The 21,458-nt window shown below is 38.1% G+C and overlaps 1 protein-coding gene across 1 annotated transcript; it reads left to right on the top strand.

Moving 5' to 3' along the window:
• The first annotated feature begins 16,661 nt into the window (after positions 1-16,661).
• Positions 16,662-21,059, top strand: LOC143576854 (protein LAZ1-like). Its single transcript, XM_077060860.1, has 8 exons — positions 16,662-16,999; positions 17,084-17,140; positions 17,895-18,003; positions 18,093-18,280; positions 18,364-18,452; positions 18,952-19,213; positions 19,844-20,095; positions 20,679-21,059. The coding sequence occupies exons 1-8, from the start codon at positions 16,838-16,840 to the stop codon at positions 21,009-21,011; spliced, it is 1,452 nt and encodes a 483-aa protein (XP_076916975.1). The 5' UTR covers positions 16,662-16,837; the 3' UTR covers positions 21,012-21,059.
• The last annotated feature ends 399 nt before the right edge of the window (positions 21,060-21,458 follow it).

The raw sequence follows: 21,458 nt of genomic DNA, 5'->3' as shown, positions 1-21,458 counted from the left end.
CAACCTCTTCAACTCAACCCAAGTCATCCTCCTAATAGAAAGATCACCCATAGCCTGCACCAGATTATCCCACCAACATAGCGCTTCAAAACGAAACGAGGCAGTCGCGAAGGTCACCATGTCCTCCCCCTTACACTTACTAACCCTCAATACGACCTCCATTTCTCTCACCCACTAATGTGCTGCCAACGCATCCTTAGTACCGTCGAAGGAAGGAGGGTCACACTTCTTAAAATCTCCATACGAACAACCTCGGGTAGATACACTAAAGGTACGGACCTCGTCTTCATCCTCACTCGGCACAAACACCTCTTCCTCCCCGGCTGGCATCTCCTTACCCATCCCTTCCTTATCCGAACTCTTACCCAGCAGTGATTTTTCCATGGCCCTGACAGCCTCAGTAACGATTTCGGGAATGGCGCTATGGAGAACCTGGTAAACCTCATCCGCGATAGTCGCACGCATAGCAGGATCTAGGGCAAGGTTACCCTCTTCCTCATGGATAGGGGTTTCTTCCAGTTGCGGGGCTGGATCACCTCTCTCGGCCTCGGCACGTGGCTTACAACCACGACCACGACCACGAACACTAGGACGTCCTCTCTTAGTTGCACGATTAATAACCATGTCTTATCCCTTTAAATACATAATTGTAACACGGTCAATGAACTTTAATGCTAACGCCATGAGAGTTAGCCACATCCTATCCATACAAAGACAGAACCCTAACATAGTCAGACACAAGTAGTATTTAGAACATGGAAGGTAAAGGTAAACTGCTAATAACGTTGATCAAGTGTTATTTGTCGTTTACTTCACCGGCCCGTCCTGAGCACCCCCTGCTCCTAACCATATTAGCATCCCATCTAACACTTAAACAATTAATCATATTCTGGAAACTTTAAAATTCAAGGAATGACTAAACAGTTAAAGTTACCTCTTGGCGTGCAACTACTCGCGGTTGGCATACTAGTCTTTTCCCTTAGAGTTCGAGTCCAAGCATTCGGGGATGCTCGGATCCCTCGAACCATGGCTCTGATACCATTTTGTAAGACCCCCGACTCCCGGTGGTCCCACAATTGGTACTCATACACGATATTTACAAAAGTACTTAAACTTAAACAACACGTTCCATTAAAATAATAATTCAGAGTATATTTTCAGCGGAAAATTATTAAAAAAAATTTCCAAAAATAAGATTGAAATGTATTTAATAAAACATTAAAAGAGAATGTTTAATTTTATTGAAACTTCCAACTAAGTATGCCTTCAACCGACCGAGTAGTCTCGAGCACGTCCAAGCGGTAAGCATCTTTAATAATAATAGATTTTCATTCCTCAGAAGCCACAGTATGCTACGGTGGCTACCGTAAGCTACGGTAGCCCCTGCAGAAAAACCATATCGACAATAATAATAGGTAATCATTCTTATATATAAACATCTCTATACATGATTTCCTATATATAAATATATATATATATATATATATATATATAACATTCAATAATAACATTCAAGGCCGAGAAAACGTACAACCCCAACACGTAACATTCCATCAACGCGTGCAAACACTAAGTAGGCATACGTAACATCCGAAGACGATAACGACTATAAAATTCGCCAAATATTGGCCATTCAATAATATATATATACACATCCATACATCATCCAATATTATCATCTCAAGGCCTATCCTATATATATAAGCCTATGCAAAATAATTTAAACGGTTCTTCAAGCAAAATCGTTTAAGTGTACATGCTAGCCCAAAACTTAAAAAGAGTAAAAAGGGCATCATGAACTCACCTGACACAAGGCACGAATTCACCACAAGCTAGAGAATCCCTAAGTATCCCCACAACTCAAACGCCTGTCGGTTTATAAACAATCATTACTAATGACACCGAAAGGACTCGTTTATCTTATGGGACGTTCTAACACGGTTCGAGTACCTAAGGCCTCGACCTCATCAATCTCATTCATAACAGCTCCCGGGCCTTACTTATACCCACACGACTTTTAGATACTCCCGTGAACAAAGAATTCCCAATTTGCCCCCGGAAGCACTATGTGATACTAACACGCGCGTTTAAGAGTCGGTTAGGCTATTAACATCCAACTCAGCCCCATGTGGACCCAATATGATGAATTCACAGTCAACAAGTCCACACGACACTACACGAGTCAAATGGGTCGGTAACTCTTAAGTACAAAGTACCAACTATTCAATAAACGTGGATTAACGTTGTACCGACCCGTTTGATTAACAGACAACCAATTCATCCCCATCACTTTTATGATCAATTTCTTACAGTCCACAATTTGTACCGAGGCTATAATATTCGAATTGGTTGTTGATTTCTTCCTATTAACGCGTTAGACATAACAATTCACAAACTAGTCAACCGAATACTATTTTTCAATTACAATTAGTTGACCAGTCAAACGAACACCAAAAGATATAACCTTAAAGTATGATACACTAGCTATACCTAGGAAGATTATGGAGTAAAGGCCTCAATCACTTCAGTCCTGAAACTGCTCAAACGGACAGCCACCTGGTAAGACTAAAACAAGCAGTTTATGATCAATACGTGAGACATAAAGATGGATTATAGTGCAATAGACCTGGGGAAACATAGAACTCACCTTCAATAGAAGTTTTATGCCCACACCCTGGTTGTAAACAAGATGATTGCAGGGGTGAGCTACATCTTTGCTGGCCGTTCAATTTAAGAGAGAAAAAAAAAGTGAAGCATGTGGGGAACATGGTGAGTGGATGAGTAGTTCAATAATGGTGAGCTGCTCTTGATGTCTTGGTCGGCAAAAGGAGGAAAAAGGTAAGAAGAGTAGTTGGGAGAACATGGTGAGTACAAGAGTGGTTGAATGATTCAACCTGAATCATCTCTTCTGTATGATATAATATCAACATTACACCATGGACCCTCCTACTTAAAGAATATGGCATTTGAGAGGAAAGCTAAATAATTTAATGGACTGGGATAACGAGAAGGAAATTAACGGGTGTTAAACTCATCGCGGTAATATGCTGGAATCAACATTGATCTTAAGCCGAACATAGTAGATATCCAAGAATTATCAATAAGACCAAATTCATTCACTATTTCATGCCATGTCATCTCGAACTCATCAGGTTCAATGGAATCTGTCCAAACCATGTTACAAATCCGACGCTTAAAGTCCTCATTGTTACACAATGTGGGCCCAACCTGAAAACAAAAGAAAGATTTAAGATCGTGACAGAATATAGTTTGTAATATGAAACTAAAAAAATGCTTATTAAGATAATTACTCTACTTAAAACATTGTAGTTTTATTTCAAAATCTTTAAACTAAATCTAAACTCTACAACCTGCAATTATTCTAATTACACAAAATAATTACTCAAGTTGAGTTTTTAATCACAGTATAAAGTTATAGCAATCTCACTAACTAAAAACAAAAATATAATTAATCTGCTTAGAAAAATAATTACTCTAGTTAGAAATTGAGCAATAATACTAACCTTATCAGCTACTTTCTTCATCATATGCCACATGCATAATCTGTGCCTGCTCTCAGTAAAACCGGATTCAATAGCTTGCTTCATGGCGGGATCTTGATCAGTAACAACAACTTTTGGTTGATGCCCAAATGCTTTCAAAAAACATGTTAGTAACCACGTATAGGATTCAATTGTCTCCTTTGCAATAAGACCAGCTCCAAGATTAACATTGCGAAAATGATTATCAATTCCGGTGAACGGAACGAAAACCATCTTGTATTCGTGGACAAAAAGAATCAAAATAAAAGGAAATGTTAAATGTTTGACTATTAAAAAATATAAATAAATAAAAAGGAAGAAAACCTTACTTATTGGTATTGAATGTTGCATCGAAGGATATTACATCACTAAAAGTCAAATAATTCTTTTTACAAAGTTCATCTGCCCATAATAATCCTGTTAGACAGCCACTCTCATACACAGTATAGTCAAAAGAAAAATCACGAAGATACTCTTTCTTGTTTAATAACCGTTGAACAATCATTTCGACATCAAATTCTCAAATATAGAAATTTATATTTCTTTTAAAATTCTTGCAGTCCGCAGTAGTTACACCAACATCATCAAAACCACCGTATTATGTCCTAAAAATATTAAATGATTTAATAGGAACTAGATTTAGTGTGGATAAAGAATATAACCTCTTTTGTTGCATAACTGTCAAATTTCGTGATGAAGGGAGAAAGTGCATATCTTATTGGGAAATTAAAGTGTGATTATGTTCTTCAATAAACTTGTTTATCTTATATGACTTGCCACCATCAGTAGTACATAATGCAATCTGTGCTAGACAACCAGTTCGGATAGAAGGCCTATTCCTATATTTCTTTTGTTTTTTTCCTTGATGAACTTCTTCAAGAGAATCAAATTTCTTTTGTGGCTTAGATCCCTCTTTTGAACATATGAAATACTTATACTGTATAAAACCATTCTTTTCGGTTTGAGAACCTTTACGTACCGAAAAACCGCCTTTATTAGCATATTCTAGATAAAACTGATATGAAGCATCCAAAGATGCAAAAATCATGCCTTCAACTGGTTTTAATGAAGAAGATACAGCAGGTTTGAACTTTATTCCAACAGTTATATCTTCTGTTATGTTATCTACATTAAGATCAGTCAAACGTATAATTACTCTACAAAGTTAAAATATCTACAATAAGATCAGACATATAATTACACTACGTATGATTAAATAATTACTCTATTTAGGATTAAACAATTACACTACTTATGATCTAATAATTACTCTACTTGTGAACATAATTACTCTAGTTATATATAGTAAAAACTTGGACATAAGTAATAATAGAATACACTGATTGCACGTTAATTCAATGAATTAACTGAATAATTCAATGAATTAAATAGCTCGATAATCAATAAACTAATTACACGAATAATCGAAATTGATTGAAACCTAATGAAGAACTACATACCTTCAATTTCAGTGTCCATGTCTTCAGCCATTGAAGAAGTCGATTAATCGAATACACGATAAGATATGAGAAATTAAGAACACGTGGTTATATCTCTAACATTAACCCTAGGCAGCTACTCCGCAATGGCATTGTAATATGTTTTTGAATTGAATTGAATTGAATTGAATTGAATTGATCAACGCTGAAGAAATAGTTTGTGTTTGATTAATTACGAAATTGCCACCGCTCAATTCTTTGATTCGTACATTTAATACGGTTTTTTAATTTGTATTTGATCCATCTCCTATATATATATATATATATTTATAAACAAACCCTTAAAATCTCTCTGGTTGTTTCCCATCTTCTACATCAAGCCACCAGCTTGCTTTATTTGTAAATGAAAGTTTGATGTGCGAAAATATATATATATAAATATTAAACACAAGTCGCAGCTAAGCTTTAAAAACCAAACAATCTATCCTAGTTCACACAAACGGCAAGTGTACCGGTCGCGTAGAGCACAGATGAGGAAAGTCCTGATATCGAACTCGAAGACACGTGAAAACGTTTATAATTACTAAACTCTAACCAAGACTCACCAAAATATTTAATTGATTTATTTTAGAATTTAATTTAACTATTTAACTTAACTGAATGAAAACTTTTGACAAAACTTTGAAAACTTTGATTTAAATTCAATATATAGAAACGTCTACCTAGGAATGAATCATGTTGACAGAAATAACAAGACAATGGATTGAAAATATTCACGACACCGGTTATAAAAGATGACACAACTAAAACTTGTTTAAGAAAGTCAAATTACCTCTCAGTCTCTCTAACAAACTCTAACTTATTTTAGTTGATTTTAAAGAATAAGCCGGAAAAACAATTATTAACGTGTTCAAATGTCGACTCACCTCTCGGTCTCACCGACACACTATCCTAATGGAAACGAATACTACGCAACCAAGGATAGAAGAACAATTTAACTTAACCCAAATTAAACCAACTAATTGCACATAAACACTCAAACTCGACAAGACAAAAACCCGCTCTCGCGCGGTCTTAATTCTAACAAGTAAAAGCAACGAGACAATATTACTTCTTATCACCTCTCGGTCTCAAAGAAGGTGTATTTTAACTGATTTTAGATGATTATATTACCCACTTATCCCTACGGTTGTACACCCCGCAAATAAACCCGAAACACCAAGTCAAGAGTCTAACAAGCAATCAATTAATCAAAACTAATTCAATTAACTAATGCAATAGGATTATAAGTAATAACAAATAATACACAGCCATCACACACAATCTAATTTATGGTTTAGTTAAACTTTACATCAATAATTCAAGTCTTGAACGTTAACAATCCATTAAACAAGTCTAAACTACTCAACAATCATCTATCCTAGGTAGAACAAGCAAGTTTAGCCTAACATTGATTTTGGACAGCCATGTATACTTAAGAAAAACATCACAAACATCAACTTAAACATGATTATATTCATTCAAGATCAAAACAATATCAATCACAAGACAAACTATCAATCAATTGCAAAACAATTCAAAGCAAAAGACCAAATCAAAAAAGTAACGGTTCTTGAACAAAAAGTAAAGTTTATGATCAATTACTTAGGGTTTATGGCTGAATTAGTGGATGTATAAGACTCCTAGCAGCTGCACAAGATCCTCTATGATGTTCTCCTTCCTCTCCAGCCGCCACAATAGCCTCAGCAGCCGGTTTTCTTCTCTTTTTTCTTTCTTCTTTTGGCTGCTGGTTCCGATCGGAAGTAGGCTAGGGTTTTAGGGTTTTTGGTTTAATTTCGGGATTATTGATTGATTAATCGCTGGAAACTTTATTAATTAACTTAATATAATATTATATAATGCTTTTAAGATGTGGGCTTGGGTCGGGCCTTGACTTGTAAGTTTGAAAGTTGAACAATTAGGCCCCTAAACTCTTCAATTTAACTCTTTTTTTCACCAAACTTCATCACCTACAAGAAAACAATCATCTTTGTAATATCAAGCATAAACAAACCATAAAACTTAATAATTAAACTAAAAAGCAATTAAAACATGATAAAAATAATACGGAAAGTAAATGTGTTTCACTACACCTCAGACATCCCCACACTTAAACCTTTTTCGTCCCTGAAAAAGTCTAATGCAGTTGGATCAGAATCGGAAAATCAAAGTTAAATCAAACATATAGGTTATATTTTTTTAAGCTCAGAAAAGCGCAAAAACCGCGATCATCGATATTGTTGTCCACCTAAACCCATGCCTTATTCTTTACCGGGACAAATAAGATCCGACAATAATATTACTTAGTGGTTTACACAATTAAGACCCGCTTATCTTCTGCTTTTACCGGACCAGACCACCCCAACTTGACTTAAACCTCAAAATTAGCAGATTTAAAACTTTGTTGCTCAATATTTATGAATAGTTAAGACGATCAAGGGTATTGTTTATCCTCCTAAGCTTAAGCATCAAAGTCTACCTAGCAGCCATTAAATATGATTAAGGTTCAATTATTTATAGCTAGTGCTCCCCACAACATGACATACCCCCGTTATCAAGCAATACCCCAAATCCATAACCATAGGTGAGTATGCAAAATTTTATCTGTAGGGCTTACATGTAGCGTGTCCCTTGTGGTCCTTTTCTTAATGGTAATGAGACGCGAGCAAGGGGACCCCACATGACTAACAGCGTGGATGATCAAGTCTGTAGTGTATTTGTACTTTCGTACTTTTCGTGATCATGTTTATAGACTTATAAGGGTTTGCTCTTTGGCTTTATTTTTAAATATCCACAACCCCACTTAGGAATTGTGAATACCCTGCTAAATAGATTGCATACAGACCCATGGTCTCCGGACCCGAAGCATCCCATCAATACAGGATTTAAGGTTATAAAACCATACACCGATGAGGTGTAAAACACTAACTAGCATTTTAAGATTTATATCACAGGCTACACGGCATACTCTAACGTTAAACCTACCCAAGCATCATATGATAACGTATTCAGATTTTTAAAAACTCATGATACTTCCAATTTTTCATACCAAAATTTGTGGCTTGAGTATGGCCCGACCTTTCATTGCTTATTTTCCACGGACAAAACGCTTTACCCACAAAAGATTTCCGTTTAACCGTTTTATCAAATTTACCCTTTCATTTTCAAGGCTGAGCCTACCGACACATCCCAAGTTAAGTGCGTTTTCTTTTATTGATCTCATATTATTAGTAGTTTGAAAAACTGACTTCCGATAAATATCATCATCACCCACTTTAATGCAAAAGAAACTAGAAACAAGGGACATTTTTTTTCTTTCTTTTCTTTTTTTTTCTTTTTTTTTCAACTTAAACACCGTACGAAAACGAAAAACAAGTGAAAACTTTTTATTATTATTTTTTTTAAGAAATTTTTTTTTTAATTTTTTTTCTACAACTAAGTAAAATAAATTCCCATCCCCACACTTAGAACGAAATTGTCCTCGATGAGAACAAGGAAAAGAAATAAAATAAAAATAAAACGTAAAGCATAAAATTAAAACTTGAAAGAACAGAAATTAAAATAGAGAACGGGTTACTCCCCTGGTTTAGATGCAAATTCTTCATCAGCTGTGTATGACTCGAACGAACGACCGTATAGCATTTTATTCGCGGCCACAACCTCGGAAGAACCAGTTCCAAAACGCCATCAGAGCTACCATGCGCATAATAATACCTGTAACAACTCAAACTCGCTCGCATGTAGCGGCGTACAAAACAGAAAACAAAAACATAAGAAATAAACATATTTTTGTGTTTTTGAATTTTTTTATTTATTTTTATTTTTTTTTATGTTTTTATAAATAAAAATAAAACAAATAAAAACAGAAAGTAAAGGGAATCATAATACAAACTCTACAACTCGGGCTTTCTCCCGAGTGATGCATCCATCAAGCCTATTCCTCGGTGAATGAGTCAAGGTAGAACACCTCGACTGTCTGATCAGTTATCGGCTCTCCTATGTAGTGCTTCAATCTATGGCCGTTCACCTTAAACTTCCCGCTTTGATCTTGTATCTCAATCGTGCCATACGAGAAAACCTCAGTGACCGTGAACGGTCCCGACCATCGGGATTTCAACTTTCCCGGGAATAACCTCAATCGTGAGTTATACAGTAAAACCTTATCCCCACACTTGAACTACTAATTACCCTTCAATTTCCTGTCATGCAGTTACTTCGTACGCTCCTTATACCGAAATGATTGTGCGTATGCGTGATCCCGGAGCTCCTCTAATTCATGTAATTGATGTAAACGATTACCCTCTGCGGCGGGTAAATCCAGATTAACCCTTTGAAGGACCCATGAAGCGCGGTGTTCCAATTCAACCAGAAGATGACAGGCCTTCCCATAAATCATCCGAAATGGTGTGGAACCAGTCGGAGTCTTATAGGCTGTACGGAAGGCCCACAGAGCGTCATCTAATTTGTCGGACCAATCCCGACGATTTGAACCAACCGTTTTCTCGAGAATACGTTTGATTCCCTGATTACTCACTTCCACTTGCCCACTAGTCTGTGGGTGGTAGGCGGTCGCAAGCCGATGGGTGACCCCATAACGCTTCAACGCCTTATCCATCTGCGAGCTGCAAAAAGTGAGTACCTCGATCACTGATCAAGGCTTTCGGGACTCCAAAACGAGCAAATAGACTTTTCAGAAAACGGACTACCACTCGGGCATCATTGGTGGGTAGAGCTTTGGCCTCAACCCACTTAGACACGTAATCGACGGGCACGAGTATGTAGTTGTTTCCACGCGAAGATGGAAACGGTCCCATGAAATCAATACCCCATATATCAAAAACCTCACAAACTTGAATGGCATTCTGGGGCATTTCGTTTCGCGAAGAAATGTTGCCGACACGCTGGCAACGATCGCAGCTCTTAACGAACAGGTGAGCATCCTTAAAGATAGACGGCCCGTAAAAACCAGAATCAAAGACTTTCTTTGCCGTAGAACTCACACCGTGGTGACCTCCAGTCGGTCCCACATGACAATGGCTCAAAATTTGCCATCCTTCCTTGACATCCACGCATCTTCTAATAAGCTGATCAGCACCAATGCGGAATAGATACGGATCGTCCCAAAGGTAAAATTTGATGTCGCTGGTAAGGCATCTTTGGGAGGTATCCGTCAGCGAGATAGTTCGCGAAATCAGCAAACCATGGAAAACCTTCCTCTTGTGCAGTAACGAACATCAGACTCTCCGTCAGAAAACGATCGTCGATCCTAACTCCCGAATCTCCTAAATCAACTCCCTCTAGTCGTGAAAGATGATCAGCCGCCACATTCTCGGCTCCCTTTTTATCACGGATCTCTATATCGAACTCTTGAAGCAGCAGGATCCGTCGGATAAGACGAGGCTTAGCATCCTGCTTGCTGAAAAGATATCTAATAGTGGCATGATCCGTATAAACAATCATTTTGGACAAAACCAGATAGGACCTAAATTTGTCGAAAGCGAACACCACCGCTAAAAGCACTTTTTCGGTGGTGGTATAGCTTTCCTGTGCGCCATTTAAGGTCCGGCTTGCATAGTAGATCGGATGGAAATGTTTATCCTTCCGTCGTCCAAGAACCGCTCCGACTGCGAAGTCGCTCGCGTCACACATCAACTCGAATGGTATCGACCAGTCGGGAGCAACCCTGATTGGGGCGTTAACGAGTTTGTCTTTTAGAAGATCAAACGCCTCGATACACTGCTCAGAAAAAATAAATGGAGCATCCTTCTCCAAAAGTTTGGTCATGGGTCTCGCGATTTTAGAAAAATCTTTGATGAACCGGCGGTAGAACCCGGCATGACCTAGAAAGCTACGAATTGATCTCACAGAAGTAGGCGGGGGAAGATTAGAAATGGTCTCGACCTTTGCCCGGTCAACCTCTATCCCCGCACTTGAGATTCGATGACCTAGAACAATGCCCTCGCGAACCATGAAATGACATTTCTCCCAGTTAAGGACTAGGTTGGTGTCAACGCAGCGGGACATCATCCTCTCGAGATTTGATAAACAATGATCGAAGGAACTCCCAAATACGGAAAAATCGTTCATGAACACCTCCATGGAGTCCTCGATCATATCATGGAAAATGGCCACCATACACCTCTGGAATGTGGCCGGAGCGTTACAAAGTCCGAACGGCATACATTTGTAAGCAAACGTTCCGTAAAGGCAGGTGAAAGTGGTTTTCTCCTAGTCGTCGGGAGCTATCGGAACCTGGAAATACCCGGAGAAACCATCTAGGAAGCAGTAGTACTGCTGACCTGCTAAACGCTCTAACATCTGATCAATGAATGGGAGAGGAAAGTGGTCTTTCCTGGTGACATCATTCAGTCGGCGATAGTCGATGCAGACTCGCCATCCCGTCACAGTCCTCGTGGGAATAAGCTCGTTCCTCTCGTTGGTGACGACAGTCATGCCACCCTTTTTAGGAACCACTTGGACTGGACTCACCCAAGCACTATCAGAAATGGGGAAAATGATCCCCGCATCAAGGAGTTTAATGATCTCCTTCTTTACGACCTCTTGCATTTTCGGATTAAGCCGCCGTTGCGGCTGGACGACAGTTTTGAAATTTTCCTTCATGAGGATTTTATAAGTGCAGAACGAAGGGTTGATACCCTTGATGTCGATAATCTTCCAAGCAATAGCCTCCTTGTGCTCTCGTAGCACCCTCAACAACTTCTCCTTCTCGACCTCGGTCAACGCAGATGCAATGATAACCGGAAGCTTCCTCTCTTCATCTAAAAAAGCATACTCAAGGGGGAAGGTAAATCCTTAAGCTCTAAGGAAAGAGGAGGACTCTCGACTGAAGGTCGGTCCATCGGATCGTCTCGTATGATCTCAGCAGACACGCCAGATTCAGGGGTATGCGACTCGGTGTCGTCATTTAAGGAATGATTGGTTACGGCAACCATTTCAATCTCCGGAATCTTCCTATCTAGAATCTGGGTGTCGGAGGCATATCCTCCACAAATTTCCTTGAAAAACTCCACGACATGCTCCATGATGGTATCAATGAAGTATAAGGAGTCATCAGCAGACTTGGGGTGTTTCAGTGACTGTCGAACGTCAAAGGTGACGTTCTCATCCCCAACACTTAAGATTAATTTACCCTCACAGACATCGATCAATGCCTGTGCAGTGGCAAGGAATGGTCGGCCCAAGATGAGTGGGACACTATCGTCATCGTTCATGTCCAGGATGACAAAGTCCACCGGGAAGATGAACTTGTCGACACGAACAAGCATGTTCTCGACCACCCCTCGGGGGTATTTCACAGAACGATCAGCAAGCTGGATACTCATACGGGTAGGCCTCGGTTCGCCTAGTCCCAACTTGCGATACACGGAATACGGCATGAGATTAATACTGGCACCAAGATCTGCCAGCGCATGGACGACCGTATTATCACTCAAGATGCAGGGAATTGTGAAACTCCCAGGATCGCACATCTTTTCTGGTAACTTTCTCTGCAAGACTGCAGAGCAACCAGCACTCAGAGGAATGGAAGAGACTTCGGCTAACTTCTCTTTGTTTGAAAGAATATCCTTGTGAAACTTTGCGTATTTGGGCATTTGCGTAAGCGCTTCAAGGAAAGGAATATTAAGATGAAGTTGCTTCAGAAGATCAAGAAATTTGGAGTTTTGCTCATCGTCTCTATCCCTACGGACTCTCCCGGGAAATGGGAGTCTAGGTTTGTAGACTCTCGGTGGTGTGCTAGGTAATGGTTGGTTCTCGGCCTGTGCTGAACTTCTGGGGCTGTGCCTCTGATGCACCTTGGCCGGTGGAGATTCCAACTGAATCTCCTCGTCTACCTGCTCCTCTACATCTACCGCGGGCTCGTTAACGACTCCTCTCGTCGCCTCTTGAATCACGGGCTCGCTACGTGCCCCCGCACCGCTCCTTGTCGTCACAGCCTTTGCGAACGCCTTCGGATTTTGTTCAGTGTTACTTGGAAGTGTACCTGGCGACCTCTCATTTAGACGACTTGCTATCTCTCCCATCCGACGCTCAAGATTTTGAATTGATGCTCCTTGATTTTTCATGAATGACTCGTGCTCCCGGAATTTCTCTTGAGTTTCTTTGTGACGGGAGTCCTCTCGAGTCATGAGTTGCGACAGCATCTGTGTCTGCTGTGCCATCATCTCCTCTAACGTGGGCTTCTTCTCCCCACTACTCGGTCTCTCACCAAAATCCTGGAATAGGCTCTGACGTTGCTGGAAGCCGGACTGATTTCCGTTCCTCCAGTTGGAATTTTGGTTACCTCTCCACCCCGAATTATAAGAATCGAAAGAATGTTGATTTCGGTTTGGATTATTAACAAAGTCGACTGCCTCCTCCTGGAAACCTATGGGGCATTGAACGGTATCGTGTCCCCCTCTACAGATCTCGCATAACTTACTTTTCACCTGCAAGTCCTTCACGATCTTTGCTAACGCTTCAACTTGTGCCGCAAATACGGTGCTCGTGTCGACCGAATGCATGCCGCGTGATAGGGAATCGACGGTTTTGGTGCTCTTAACTGGTGGTCGCAGGTATCCACTCATGGCTAAACCGTTAAACAAGGCAATGCACTCATCCGTATCTTTCGTCGTTAATAGGTTACCTCCTGCAGCTGTGTCGAGCATACTCTGAGTTGCATACGTCACTCCGTTGTAGAACTTCTCGACAACCGCCCAGTCTTGTAGGCCGTGGTTCGGACATAAAGCAAGTAGATTTTTAAACCTTTCCCACGCCTCGTAGAAGCTCTCGGTGTCCTCCATCTGGAAAGAATGAATTTGGTTACGCAAACGAGCGGCTTTCGCCGGAGGATCGTATTTTTCAATAAATTGGGTCTGCATGGCAGCCCAAGTAGCAATGGATCCCTGTGGGAGGGACTCAAGCCACAGACTCGCATGATCAACGAGTGAGAACGGAAAGATTCGGAGTTTGATGGGAATGCGGGTTCTCGTGGAGCAAGCCGTGAAATTGAGCAGAATGAGCAATCGTGTTCAGAACATTAGATGGAATCTGCCAAGTCGTTTGAACTCCTATAGCTGGTGGAGCAATGCTGGATCTCGCGCTAGCATCGACCGGACAGGCCCGGTCTGCAACTGTCCTCCTCGGTAGTGGATTCGCGTCGCCCATAATCCTATCCCTAATGACGGGTTCAGAAAAAGTAGGAGAAGAAAACGTATTACCGACGGATGTAGATGCACTGGAAGACGGTTTTGTACGACGTCTCTCAAGAAGCTCTCTCTCTGGTTCGGGAAATCCTTCAACTTCTGGTGGTCCTAGAGATCGAGTACGTCGCATACAACTATTAAAATAAATAAAAGAAATTATAATTAGCTAAACTAATTTAAACTAACAAACAAAACAAATAAGAAAGACAAGTAGTAAACAAGGCAAGTCCTAACTCGAGCCGTTCTTAATACGCCTCAAACCGTGTCCCCGGCAACGGCGCCAAAAACTTGATGTGCGAAAATATATATATAAATATTAAACACAAGTCGCAACTAAGCTTTAAAAACCAAACAATCTATCCTAGTTCACACAAACGGCAAGTGTACCGGTCGCGTAGAGCACAGATGAGGAAAGTCCGGATATCGAACTCGAAGACACGTGAAAACGTTTATAATTACTAAACTCTAACCAAGACTCACAAAAATATTTAATTGATTTATTTTAGAATTTAATTTAACTATTTAACTTAACTGAATGAAAACTTTTGACAAAACTTTGAAAACTTTGATTTAAATTCAATATATAAAAACGTCTACCTAGGAATGAATCATGTTGACAGAAATAACAAGACAATGGATTGAAAATATTCACGACACCAGTTATAAAAGATGACACAACTAAAACTTGTTTAAGAAAGTCAAATTACCTCTCAGTCTCTCTAACAAACTCTAACTTATTTTAGTTGATTTTAAAGAATAAACCGGAAAAACAATTATTAACGTGTTCAAATGTCGACTCACCTCTCGGTCTCACCGACACACTATCCTAATGGAAACGAATACTACGCAACCAAGGATAGAGGAACAATTTAACTTAACCCAAATTAAACCAACTAATTGCACATAAACACTCAAACTCGACAAGACAAAAACCCGCTCTCGCGCGGTCTTAATTCTAACAAGTAAAAGCAACGAGACAGTATTACTTCTTATCACCTCTCGGTCTCAAAGAAGGTGTATTTTAACTGATTTTAGATGATTATATTACCCACTTATCCCTACGGTTGTACACCCCGTAAATAAACCCGAAACACCAAGTCAAGAGTCTAACAAGCAATCAATTAATCAAAACTAATTCAATTAACTAATGCAATAGGATTATAAGTAATAACAAATAAAACACAGCCATCACACACAATCTAATTTATGGTTTAGTTAAACTTTACATCAATAATTCAAGTCTTGAACATTAACAATCCATTAAACAAGTCTAAACTACTCAACAATCATCTATCCTAGGTAGAATAAGCAAGTTTAGCCTAACATTGATTTTGGACAGCCATGTATACTTAAGAAAAACATCACAAACATCAACCTAAACATGATTATATTCATTCAAGATCCATACAATATCAATCACAAGACAAACTATCAATCAAATGCAAAACAATTCAAAGCAAAAGACCAAATCAACAAAGTTAGGGTTCTTGAACAAAAAGTAAAGTTTATGATCAATTACTTAGGGTTTATGGCTGAATTAATGGATGTATAAGACTCCTAGCAGCTGCACAAGATCCTCTATGATGTTCTCCTTCCTCTCCAGCCGCCACAATAGCCTCAGCCGCCGGTTTTCTTCTCTTTTTTCTTTCTTCTTTTGGCTGCTGGTTCCGATCGGAAGTAGGCTAGGGTTTTAGGGTTTTTGGTTTAATTTCGGGATTATTGATTGATTAATCGCTGGAAACTTTATTAATTAACTTAATATAATATTATATAAGGCTTTTAAGATGTGGGCTTGGGTCGGGCCTTGACTTGTAAGTTTGAAAGTTGAACAATTAAGCTCCTAAACTCTTCAATTTAACTCTTTTTTTTACCAAACTTCATCACCTACAAGAAAACAATCATCTTTGTAATATCAAGCATAAACAAACCATAAAACTTAATAATTAAACTAAAAAGCAATTAAAACATGATAACAAGCGTTTTTTATCTTTAATATGAGTATGTGGAGAGAGAAAATGTGTAATATTATTTTTATACTCTTTTTTCTTTGGTCCCTACTTCACATATATCAATTAATTATGGCTTCTCATCCATCTTATTTTTATTCCACTTTGTAGAATAACTTCCCTAAACCCTATGTATATTATTAATTTCCTTACAATAAATAAAATTAAAATCTAAAAATATAAATATTATAAACGAAACATATAAAACTACCCCTTATTTAGTTAGTTATATAATAATATAAAAATGTTTTATCGATGCATATATTTGCAAAAGCTTAACAACATTATTTAATGCATATGATTTATATATTCTCTCAAAAAATAATATCAAAACTCAGAGGTAACACTTTTCAATTTTCATTTCTTAAGACCTAGTTTGTTGATGGATCAAAATCTTGACATGTTCCCTAATTTCACCAAATTCAGTGGCTTAATCAAATCAAACAATCCACGAGGATTTTAGGGTTAGGTCAATTTCGATCACTTCTGCATGCATGCACTAATCAAATCCACCGTTCACTCAATCTTAATCTTCCGTTCTCATGCATGGTGTATTTCATTCTTCTTTTCTGGATCGAAGATCATCTGGATTTCTTTGAAGCAATCCTATGAAGAAGATACGAGGAAAAGCATTTGTTAGTTTGATCACAATCCTTAAATACTCCGCATTCCCATGGACTACCCTAGTGGCGGCTGTCTTTGTTTTTGTCAGTCTCACCCTCTCCATTTTCCTCTTGTTCCAGCACCTATCTGCTTACAAGAACCCCGAGGTCTCTCTCGCATACAAGCGCATAAAATTTATATCGAAATGTAGACGATGTGTTTGATAAGTTTTAGTGGTGTTTGGTTGACAGGAACAAAAGTTTTTGTTTGGCATTGTGCTCATGGTACCGAGTTATGCTGTTGAATCTGTAAGTGATACTCGTTTGTTTTGTAGTGTTTAAAACTACTGAATCTTGAGAAGAAAGTATACAACATAATGCCATTTAAGTGCTATAATAACTTAATAAGATGGTGTTTCATTTGTTTATTATTTATTCATATGTCACACGCCAGCGACTGATGATGGATTTAGATGTTAGTTTAAGGTAACAACATAGGGGATTTTTTTCTCTTAGTAGTTAGTAGGCGATTTAGAAAGGAGAAGGGTACTTCTTGCTGTCTTAAGAATTTCTTGTGATTATAGATAGTTCGCTACCCCTTTAAGCTAACTTCATAGAGTTTGGTGAAAAACCTATGGAGTTCCCTTGCCACCTAAGCGAACTTGTCGAGTTCGTTACAGGAAACCATCAAGAAGTACAAGAAGGGGGTAGAGTTTGCTTATTTCATAGACAAATAGCATATGTCATGTATGCTCATATAGGCTTTTAAGCCATTCATTCAATTAATGTGATTATCATATAGCATTTTTGCAAATTCTAAAAAGGGGGTGAAACAATGATATAAGCGTCCGGTTAATACTATATATAAAGGTCTTAGGTTATAATTCAGCTTCCACTAGTTTACTGTATTAATACCTTTAAGGCCACCTACTAACGTAGGTTGCGGCTTACCTGGTCCCATGACCAATAGGGTATCGGCGGGTCCCGTGGGTTTTTTCTAATGGTTCTCATGATCACCAAAAGAACCATGAATACATATTATAGTTAGTACTTTTATGTGCAGTTTGTGTCGCTGTTGAATCCATCTATTAGCCTTGAAATCGAGATACTAAGAGATTGCTATGAAGCTTTTGCAATGTATTGCTTTGGGAGATATCTTATTGCATGCTTGGGTATGTCACTTAAAACATGAATGCGCGCCTTTCATTAACTTGTATATATTACCAAAGATTGTGGATAATTTTCTTTTCTTTCTCTCAAGGGGGGGAGAAGCGGGCTATTAATTTCATGGAGAGGGAAGGACGTGCGGGTCAGAGAAGCCCGTTACTAGACCAAAGTACCTCCGAAAAGGGAATCATCGGACATATTTTTCCAATGAATTTGTTTTTAAAACCATGGAAACTCGGGCAGCGGGTTTATCAAATCATGAAAGCTGGAATTGTTCAATATGTAAGTTTTCTTTTTAATTTGTCATCATAAAAAAACTTATGACTTCATTATATATTTTGAAAAACTTGTGATTTTTTTAACAGATGCTCATAAAGGCTATTACATCTGTTTTGGCTGTGATTCTTGAAGCATTTGATGTATACTGTGAAGGTGACTTCAAGTGGGGATGTGGGTAAGCTACAGTTTTAAGAAAGTTACATAAATAACCATTTGACCAATATTATGAACACATAACCAGCTGACTGTTAGTTACAAATGATTACATCCAATAATATATGCCACGTGTACTTGAAAAAAATGAAAAATGATTTGATAGTTTTTTTTTAACCAAACACAATCATTAAATAAATAAGTTAACCAGTGGCACAATTTTAGTGGATAAACAATCGTCAATGGCGCAAATTATTGATGCACTGATGCAATATGTCATCTTGTTATTGGTCATCACCAGTGGCACAATTTTAGTAATTTTTACGCCAGTGGCGCAGTTTAGGCTTCTTTTATGCCACTGGTGAGTGGTGATTAGAGCACAATTGCAGCTATTTGAGTAAAATAGTTTAATCAAATGGTCATTCTCGTGATTTTCATTATTTTTCAGGGTCTGTTTTCATGTTTTGGGTTAAACTTGAGCGTTGACTAATGTCGGTTCATTAAACTTGTTGGATATGCAGGTACCCTTACATGGCTGTTGTTATAAACTTCAGTCAGACATGGGCTTTATATTGCTTAGTTCAGTTTTATGAAATCACAAAGCATGAACTGTCACATATAAATCCATTATCTAAGTTTCTAACATTTAAATCAATTGTATTCCTGACATGGTGGCAAGGTGTAGCCATTGCCCTTCTTTTTTCTTTTGGGTTGGTCAGAAGTCCAAGAGCTCAAGAGCTGCAGTTCAAATCTAGTATCCAGAATTTTATCATTTGTATTGAGGTCATTTTCTTCACTTAGATGTACTTTCAATTCGGAGTGTTCATATTCAGTTTGAAACTGTGATTGGCTTATTTCTCGGTTGGGTTTTAAAGAATATAATATTTTTGCTACCCAAGAGTGAAGTTTTTTGCACCAACTGTCTGACACTTTTAAAAGTTAAGGCTATTTTGTCAAACTCATTGGTTAAGATGACATTTTTGGTGATTTTCCCATATTCAAACCGTACCAAACGGTTTGGTTTGCAATTTATAATAAAACTTTAGGAAAAAAACAAACAGTCCATAAAAGATTTTTGGCTATGTAACTTTTTATATTTCACTTACGCTTGTAATTATTTTAAGTTGGGCTATACAAATGATTAAGATTTGCTTAACAATAAAATACAAGGAGGCAGGTCTTACAGCTTTTAATTATTATCGATTTTTATATTTGTAAAGGCCTGGTAAGCCAAAACACCAAACTAAACCGTTAGTAACATTTTGGTTTTGGTTTACATTGGTCAAAATCTCGTTTGACTTGAAAACCGTCAAAAACGGTCCGTAAACACCCTACTTCAGTTCACACGTTACGAAAAGTGTTATATGTTAAAAGTTCTGAAGTTTAACTTGTGTTTGTCTGAATCAAGAACAGATGGGAATTGCTTCTATGGTTCACTTATATGTGTTTCCTTCCGAACCGTACAAACTAATGGGAGATCTTTATGTGGGGGATTTTTCTGTTCTTGGTGATTACGCGTCTAGTGACTGTCCATTAGACCCTGATGAAGTTAGGGACAGTGAACGCCCCACGAAACTACGGCTACCGCGACCCCAAGAAGATGTTAAGATCAAAACTGCCATTCGAGAAAGTGTTCGTGATGTTTTCGTTGGTGGCGGTGGATATGTAAGTTTTTTTTGTTTTGCTTTTAACTAAATACAACAAGAAACATTACATGAAAATAAACAGATTTAGGGTTGTCATGTCTAGCTCGTTTAATAGACAGATCGTGCTCCAATTGATCTGTTCAACCGTTTGATTAAACATCTCAACCCGTCAACTTGTTTGCGACCACTTTAACCAAACCATTAATAACATGTTTAATGCATTTACAACTCTATTGCAATCTGCCAACCCATCCATTTGACCCATTTAGATAGATGGGTTATAAGTCGATCTGTTTAACCCGTTTGATTAAAAATGTCAACTCGCCAACCCATTTACAACTCCTTTTAAGTTTTAACCCATTTATTAAAACCCACCAACCCGTTTATAACATGTTTAATGGATTTACCACTTGATTACATCCTGCAACGCATTTGAGTCATTCAGATAAATGGGTTAAATGAGTCATATACGGTTGATCTGTTTGATTAAACATGTTAACCCACCAACCCATTTACAACCCTTTTAACCCATTTATTACAAGTTTACAACCCATAATGCATTCACAACTTGATTACCTAATTTCGATTTCTTTTTGAAACAGATTGTTAGTGATTTGAGGTTTACAGTGAACCAAGCTGTGGTACCTGTAGAGAAAGGTATCACAAAGTTTAATGAAAGGCTTCATAAAATATCTGAAAACATAAAGAAGTCTGATAAGGATCATGGAACAAAAGATGACAGCTGTATCAACAAACAAAGAGTCATACGAGGAATCGATGATCCCCTACTAAACGGGAGTTTTAGCGACAGTGGTGACGCTAAAAAGAGAAGGCATCGCAGGAGTTACACAAGTGTAGGGGAGAATATTACTGACCAAAGCTTGAACTTTGGTCGGTATGAGGTTCGCGGGAGTAGGTGGGTTACCAAGGATTAGGAGCATTGGTTAACCAGAAAACGACTCGTTTTATATGATAAAGAAACATGAATGTAGCAACCATTTGATTTTCATATAATCAATTTTATTTTTATTGCTTTAGCAACCAAATGCTATGCTCCTTTATGTTAAGAATCATAACTTTTAGTAATATGATATTAGGTTTCTTGAGCCTTTAAAACTCTAGTACCTACTTTTAAATATAATAACTTACACCAATAATTGTTATTGGTGTTGTTTTAAAATAAAATCGCAAAAATAAGTACGTGTATCATAGAAATTTTACCTGTCTATTTGTACTTGTGTATCAATTTTTTTCCCATCAATAAAGACATTAAACTAATACGATAGATTCGTTTGAGTGTGCATGGATCGGTTTGGGGCTAAAGTCGAACCAGAATTTCAGTCTTACGGTTACATATTGGTTTGATTCACTTATGGTTTCGT

This window comes from Bidens hawaiensis, unplaced genomic scaffold (genome assembly GCF_021521415.1).
Source record: "Bidens hawaiensis isolate Kalapana, Puna unplaced genomic scaffold, B.hawaiensis_p1.1 tig00028321_1, whole genome shotgun sequence".
Lineage (NCBI taxonomy): Eukaryota > Viridiplantae > Streptophyta > Magnoliopsida > Asterales > Asteraceae > Bidens > Bidens hawaiensis.
This window is presented reverse-complemented; position numbering and strand designations above follow the sequence as displayed.